This window comes from Erpetoichthys calabaricus, chromosome 12 (assembly GCF_900747795.2).
Source record: "Erpetoichthys calabaricus chromosome 12, fErpCal1.3, whole genome shotgun sequence".
Classification (NCBI taxonomy): Eukaryota; Metazoa; Chordata; class Cladistia; order Polypteriformes; family Polypteridae; genus Erpetoichthys; species Erpetoichthys calabaricus.
This window is the reverse complement of record NC_041405.2, coordinates 40,959,001-40,967,485: the sequence shown is the minus strand read 5'-3', so window position 1 is coordinate 40,967,485 and position 8,485 is coordinate 40,959,001. Positions and strand designations below refer to the sequence as shown.

At 35.9% G+C, this 8,485-nt stretch overlaps 1 protein-coding gene across 1 annotated transcript in view; it reads left to right on the top strand.

Moving 5' to 3' along the window:
• The window catches only part of col4a5 (collagen, type IV, alpha 5 (Alport syndrome)), a 456,319-nt gene continuing 447,834 nt past the window's right edge, over positions 1 to 8,485 (top strand). The window contains exon 1 of the mRNA XM_028815432.2: positions 1 to 253. Within this exon, the coding sequence (XP_028671265.2) occupies positions 164 to 253 (90 nt within the window). The 5' untranslated portion in view covers positions 1 to 163. The remainder of the gene's footprint in view (positions 254 to 8,485) is intronic.

The following is an 8,485-nucleotide window of genomic DNA, read 5'->3' as shown; positions in this document are numbered from 1 at the left end:
AGAGAAAAAGTTACTGAAGAAAGCTTGACTCCGCAGAGAAGTGCGGAGAGTTTACTGTCCATTATTAACATTTTTGAAAGTTTCAAAAATGTATTAGGAATATGTCTACTATTTCATTTATAATTTCATATTTATAGTAACACTAAGTACGATATAGTGTAGAATGATTTTAAAATTTGTTAATCGGCGAAACGTCGATGCGTGTCTTTTAGTCTTGCTACTGTACATCTTGGTAAAGGATTCAGAGAGTGGGGTGAGTACAGAGATCTCTCTCTTGCTTTTCTTTTACTGATCAACTTTTAATATTTATATTTAAAACGACTCGTGCAATTGCTTCTTTGAATTAATGATAAATATGACCACTAGTAATTTAAATTCTGTGGACTGTTTATAAGCATTTTCTGCGAGACATAAGAAGTTTTGATTCATATATATATATATATATATATATATATATATATATATATATATGAGTGTGTGTATATTAGTCGACTGTCACTAGTAAAATGTAAACAATTTCAAGAATGCGACATATGAGGTTTTTTCACTTGTAGAAACATGTCTAATCTTAAAATCAAAGCGTGTTCTGCCAACCAGCAAACACCCACCTCTTCTTTAAAATGTACATTTTTGTCTTTCGCGGTTTCCAGATAATTTGTAGACGATACAATTAGACTGCCAAGGGGCTGACGTGACCTTTCTTCTCCTTTTCCCTAACTTCCGTTACTTTGATAGCGTTACAGTATGACAATGTACATTAAACTGTACACTCCCGTTTGCACAGATTCGTTCATAACCATTTTGTCATATTTTTTATGCGCGGTGATCTAAAATTTGGTTAAGACTCCCTTATTAAATAGGCTTAAGAGGGTCTGAGATTGGCATGTTGTGTTGTGTTACATGTTGTGTTATGCTGTTGTGTTACGCTGTAATGTTGTGGTAGGTATGTTGTCTGAATTGTGGGCCAATTGTTTCAGGAGCTGCTAGAAGTCGAAGCAATGGTCTTAATATATAGATTTGCATCATTTGTAATTTTTGTTCTTCGTTTCTATGACACCTTTTAGCTGCCACGGTGGACCCCAGGTTAATATTGCTTGCATTTTATCTTGTAATTTAGTTAAGATGTGATTCATTTTGATGTCTTGCTTGTTTATGGTAAGTAAAGTCCAGAAAAATGCACATACATTCATGCCACAGGTGAAAAGTCTCCAAGTTTTTTAGACAAACCACTTTTTAAAGTGTTTTTTTTTTATTCATTCCATGGATTTTCAATGCATTAGTTGTTTCATTTAAAGAATGTGGTCACTGTAGAACATATGGCCCATAGCACTTTTGATTTACTTGCCTATTCACACTATCTCAAACCAGGATAAACCTAGACATTTGTGTGTTTCAGATATTTAAGTATTTTGATGTTAGTTGTCAGTCATATATTTATCTAGCGTAAGTTCTTCTCAATGGATACATATTAAATCATAACTGATATTAATATAAAAGTAATGACAGTGTTTTACATTTTCAAGTTTTTCTGTTTATGTGAAACATTACAATCCAGAAAGTATAAAATATTCAGTGCATAACATTTCCATACAATGGAAATTACAGTGTGAAATGGTGTACGTACCATAATACTTTAGCTCAGTATATCAAATCTTTTATACATATTTAAAGTTTTAATAACTTGTTATTACGCTATTTTACACATTTAACATAGTATTCAGCTTCTACAAGCTAAATTTAATTTTTGACTTGAAAATATGCTGTGGTTGATAAATAACAAGATATAACAGTTGCCATGATCAGGAAGTGTCATGGAGCCCACAATAAATGTTGGTAAGCCAACCAAGCAACTCTGTCTAATGAAAAACAAAAAAGCTGCAATTAACATACACTGAACAGAAACTAAACCAATCCAGCCTAAATAATGGTTTTCAACAAAAGCTTATGTGCTTCAGGCAGCTCTAGGGCTCCTTCCACCTTCACGTCTGGGCTCTTTTTATCTGGTCATGACCAGAAGGGGTGGGGCCTACTATGAATTCTGTGGATGGTGTCAATTGTTTTTGCTGGGTTCTTCTCAGAACTGCAGGTGGAAAAGATAGGGCCATTAGTGACAGCACCACACTGTTTGGGGTGGCTTAGCGTATGCTGGTTAAGCTCTGAAGGTGATCCCCAGGTGCACTTGCATGGCACAGTGAATTGATGTAATGAATAACTCAGTCTAGTTAACTTTGTTATTCTCAATTTATATCAATACACTAGTCCTTAGTGCCTAATGTCAGTGGTAGTTTTTACACTCTGAAATTCTGCTGTCTTAAATGTATTCTTATTAGGTTTATGTAGACTTAATTAGATTTCTTGTTGTGGACGGAGTTGCAGCCATGTGCCTGTGATTGGTTTTATAGGCTGTAGCTTTTCACCATTCTATAATATAAGAAGCATAATCAGAAAATTTGTACAATAATACATAAAATCTTTAATCTGAAATAAAAGGTTATAGACGGTAGCTTCAAAACATCTCTTTATTAATCATAAATAAATATATTTATAGAGGGATATTGTAGTCATGGGGCTTCCGTTAATTGAGACATTGAAACATTACCAATAATGGGTCATAGTGACTGTTTTTTAAATTAGTAAGTTAAATCAATGATAAGAGCACAAGTGTAGATTTAGCATTTTGTAATAATACGGGTATACTTCAGTGGGTAGATGGGATTATGATTGAAACTTTAAGATTCAATACCCATAACATAAATAATTTCACAGAATTTTGGCAGAGTACATACTGTATTTAACAGGTAAGAAAATGTACACATGGAAAAATCTAAATGAATCTAGTAGGATTAGATGTTAATAAATATGGAAAGAGTTAGGAAAAGTACAATAGGTTTAAAATATTTTTATATACAATGTAGGACAAGTTCATTTTGAAATTTAGAAGTGGTAAGAAATTAAAGAGAGCTCCATATTGAGTAAATAAGGAGTTTAAAAGAAGGTGCATAGGAAAAAATACAGCAGTATAAGGTGAACAAAACTAATAATTCCTGGAATAACCATAGGTCCTTTGAGCATGAGAGAAAATACTCAAACATTATATATGGAAATGTACAGTGTTTTTTATAGAAACTAAATCAGGTCCCTGTTTCATTTGAGAAGTATTTGGGGTCTTTTCCTTGAAAAATTTCACTGTTTTGGCCACATGACCATTCCTGTTATATTTTGGTGTTCAGGACTACCTTTTTTGTGGATTAATTTCAGACATGTACTTAAATGATGATTATACTGTTACTATTTTGCATTATTTTAATCTGTGCAATTAAAAAAAATCCTAATTATTTTTTAACTATATTAATAATAAACAATAGTTATGTTAATAAAAGTATTGACAAATAATAAATAAACACAAAATGGATTTTTCAATTAAAAGGGATTTTTATGAATAATTAAAGAGACAATAAAAATTAAAATATGACCATTCCAGATTCCAAAAAAAATAACAAATAGGTTGCACTTAATAATGATACACTTTTCTATTTCATGGTAAATGATAACTCGCCTGTTCAAGTTATCACAAAGTAGTGCTGGGTGGTATGACCAAAATTCTATATCACGGTATTTTTTAAAATAATACCGGTCTCACTATATTCAACGGTATTTTTTCCCCATGCATGAGTGGATGTTAACCACATTTTCCACTGCAATTACTGCAGTAGACTGGTGTGGGATATGGCCGGCCTTTCATCCCGGCCAATACCCCCAGGCCGCTAGATGGAGCCCTCCCTGCAGTATGGAGGTGCCTGAACGCCAGCAGGGAATCTAGGACAATGGAGTTTTTATCCACAGCCCTGTTGGATACCATGGGGGCCGCTAGAGGATGCTGCAGGGAGGCCCAGAGACTCTTACGTGCCCTATAACCCAGAAGTAATTCTTAGTCACCTTAGTAATACCTGCTTTAATGCATTTCATCATGAAAATGATATCAAGTATTTATCTTAGCATTCTAAATTTTCAGAAAGCAGGAATATCATGAAGTGAATGGATTCTGTATAGTGATCGCTGTCTTCTCTTAGTGCGGAGGAAGTCAGTTTAAGAAGCGTAGTGATTAACCACTGGGTCGGGGAACGCAACACAAAGCATTTAATGTGCTGCATTAATGTATGACGGGGTAAATTAAGTAATTGATTAAACATTGATTTTAGGAAGAAGTTTAGTTTACGACATTCTACTTTAATTATGAAGTAAACTATGAGAATAAAGTGGAAATGTCGACTTTAATCTCAACATAAACGGCGAGAATAAAGAGGAAATGTCGACTTTAATCTCGACATAAACGGTGAGAATAAAGTGGAAATGTTGACTTTGTTCTCGAATAGTTTGTTTTTTTCTTCCCAGTATAGCTTAGCTTGAAGCAAGGTCCATATTAATGCAGTTTGTCTAAATGATGGTTCAGTTGGTAAAGATGTCACCACCAAGTTGCACTTGTTTTATTTTATTTTAATTTGGTGAATACTGTGTAATGCACCTGGGCTTGAAGTCTCGAAGTAATAGTGCAACTATCAGTAATAATACTATTATTTATTTTATTGTTATTATTCATTAGTTTAAATATTATGCAGTTTAATGATGATAAAGTTGTTTAAAAAGTCACTTTAATGTGTCAGTGGACAGAGATTGTTAACATTAACAGAAAGTGTAGTTGGTTTACAAAAAATATTTACTATTTATTCCTTTTCTAAGACATATTCGGTGCAATACAATTTTTGACAAGCACTTCTGGATATTTTACTAAGTCTAAATGCCGCTTTGTATGGTTGAAAATATGTTGTCAAAATTATAGTTTGTTTTTGCAAAATTTGTTCAATAAAAAGGTTCTATATTTTGACTGCATCTGTCATGCAATGTGATACCTTCTCCATTAGTGCCACCCCCTTGAAAACTATCACTTTATGGGGCAATGCAAAACTGTATTAATACTTGTGTGCACATTAAAATGTTTTTTTGTACAATGTACAATACTCTTGACAGTGGAATAAGTTATTCTTAGCCAGTAATTGCAGTGGAAAATGTGGTTAACATCCACTCATGCATGGGGAAAAAAATACTTTCGAATACCGTGAAACCAGGATAATTTAGAAAAATACCGTGATATAGAATTTTGGTCATACCGTCCACCCCTAGGTAGAACAGAAGGAAGTTAAAGAAGCAAAAAGGCAGTCATGGGAGATGATCCAGACACCAGGAAGGAGAAGGCAGCACGAGCTGTTGAGTGGGGCGAGCGAGATGTAAGACCTCCTAATGGATCCGAGGAGCGACTGAGTGAGCATGAAGGAAGACAGGAGGTGTGCCGACCTCGCACAGTCCGGATGCACATTGTGGTGGTAGCCAAGACGGGGGTCGACAGAAAGGAGCTCGTGCTGCAGAAGCTCCGCCGGCGACACCAGTGATGGGTGAGCCAGGGAGGCAGAAGGTGGTGGGTTGCGATTGGGTGAGGAGAGAGACTGTATTTTAACATCTATTTTAACAGATTTATTTATTATGGATTTGCTATTTATTTGGGTACTGCATTTTTTTGAACACTGCACAATGGACACTTTTGGTTTTACTTTTGACCGTTTTTAATAAAAGCACTTGAGCACTTTCCAGCATCCCCTGGCTTCAATGAGATTTGCAGCTCATCTTGGTCATAACTATTGACGGTGTTGGTTCAACAGACTCCCATGTGGGAAGAGGGAGTCTGTAGGGGACTGGCATTGTCACACTATTACACAGTATTCAAGTATTGAAAAAAAAATGAAACAAGTGCAACTTGGCTTGCAGTTTTATCCAGTACTATAGAAACAGTATTCACAAATTTGAAAATAATAATGGTCCACATCCGACCTTTTAAAACCAAAGTATCTCCAGACAACAGACATGACTCCTTTTTTCGGCAAAAGTTCTTCTGTGTCATCATGTTCAACTTTATCGTCTGCTACAACTTTGGTTTCAAAATGTTCTCTCTCCATTTTCACCGCGCAATACCTCCAGTTTCCCGCTGCGTCACGTTCCGAACGTTGTTTAGACTATTTAAATCTGTGTTGCGGTATAAGTAAAATTCATATCATAACTAAAATAAAAAACTGTATGAACTGGTATACCTCCCAGCACTATCACATAGCAAAGAATTTTTGCTAAGGTTTACACAGTTTCAAAATCAAATCTGAAATTGTTGAGGTGTATCACATAACTGCTTTAATTTTTTCTGGCAGAAAGCACTTCAATACTACTTGAATACTACTAGCTTTAATACTACACACAGTTCAAAAATTCAAAAGGTTTTCATTCTTTATAGGCAAGCAGGTTTGCAAAAGTTTTATCTTTTAAACTGTTTTTTAAATGAAACCAAAATATTTGAGAAACATTGAAAAGCTGAGGATAAGTATACTAAACTGCCAGATAAATGAAATTCTGCTATACTAAGTCACAGTGATGTGTTAATTGTCATTTAAATTTGTGTGAAAAGAACTGTGTGGTTATGTTATATTTATGTTTGAAGAAGTCAATACCTCTCAAGAGTAACAAGAACTATGTGATATGAAAATACTATAGGGAGAAGTAGTATTTAAATTTATATAGACAGTACTCTAACAAATCATTGGTTCTGGATTCCATTTACTCCAAAAATCTTAATGAGATTAAGGAGTACATACAACAACCTTTGATGCATATTTTTGAACAATCTGCTTACACTGAGGAGATTTGTAAGTACTGGAAGCTAGCAAATATCATCCAAGTTGCTATAAGCCAGTAAGCTTAACGTGCATCTTGGGTAAATTAATGGATGCAATTATTGAGAAAAAGAACAAACATCACATGGCAAAAACAGCTGTATTAGTAAATAGTATGGGTTTAGACGGAGAATCATGTTGCACTAATATGCTGAATTTTATGAGGAAGCAACAAAAGCATAAGATCAGAGAAGTATGTGTGACTGTGTGGGTCAGCTTCACACTCCCACTCCATTTTGGGAGCCTTTTGAACCCAGCACCATCAATAGTCATCACTGAGTTGAGCCGCCAAATGAGGGCACTCAAACATATGGTAAGGGGGGAGGTGCAAAAAAGGTGTTCTGTGCTTTTATTAAAAGTAACAATTCTAAACAGTGTCCAAGGTGTAGTGCCCAATCTTCAATAAATAAATAGTCCATAAAAAACAAAGTGCAAGTTGAGGTTAAAAATCAGTCAAATAAATACTCCTTTAAAATCCGAGGTTAAAACCAACAGTGCAGGAAGCTGTCCCTTCAAGCTCATGCCCTTGTGCAGTTCATTAAAACCATCGTCTCCCTATCTTATCCTTCTGGACCTTGCGGCTGAATGCTGCCTACCCAACAGACTCAGCTTTCTATCTTCTGCAGTCTATAGTCCTGGGTCCCTGCTGCTCCCATGGCCACACAGTAGGGCTCCCAATCCGGACCTAGGCTTGGGTCCTTCCTTCGTATGGACAAGGGAAAGATGTACTGTCAGAGCCTCTGTTTCGGACTCCCACTGCCTTCCCAGACTTACGCGGAGCCACACTCCTCTTGGTTGCCTCCCACTCCCTGAAATTGCTCAACTGGTGCTAACGATAACCCAGAGCGTCGGCCACACACTGTCCTCCTGGGGCTCTCCTCCTCCTGGCTATCTGCCTCCTCACTCCTGCACTGGCTTTTTCCCTGTTTCCTGTCTGCTACACACTTTCCACTTTAACCTACATTTGTTTCTTGTCCTTGTCTTCTTTTCACTCTTGTACACCCCTTTTATGTGCTGGGGAGCAGTTGCAGGTGCAATCACTTGATTGCCACCCGGGGTTGATAATGAGACAATCAGACTGCCTGCACAATCCATCTTCTCAGACAATCACTCGCACCAGCGTAAACATGTCCAAATATTTATTTATTTAAAATTGGCACAGTGTCACAGACCACTCGTCAAAGTGTGTTTAATATTATTTGTTTAGATAATTGAAAACATTTTGATAAAAGTCTCATATCAATGTATATTGATCAAGCTAAAAGAAATTCAAGGTGTAGATAAACTAGTTAAAATAAGAGGAACAAAGGATTATTGTGTGGGGGAGCTTCTTCTGAATTAGGTGATGTTAATACACTGTGTACAGCTGTGCCCAAAAATTTTGCTTCTGCTTCAGCATTTTCATATTATTCTTTTGAAAAGTTTCTAAGGTATACTGAAGAACAATTATAAACATTTCATAAGTTTGAAAGGCTTTTATTGGCAAATACATCAAATGTATGTAAGGAGTCAATATTTACAGTGTTAACCCTTCTTCTTTATAACTTCTGCAATTTGCTCTGGCATGTTGGATATCAGCTTCTGGGCCATATCCTGACTGATGGTGATCCATACTTGCCTTTTAGTGCTTGGAGTTGATCACAATTTGTGGGCTTCTGCTTGTCCACCCTCTTTTTGAGAAATGACTACAGGTTCTCAATGAGATTAAGATCTTCATT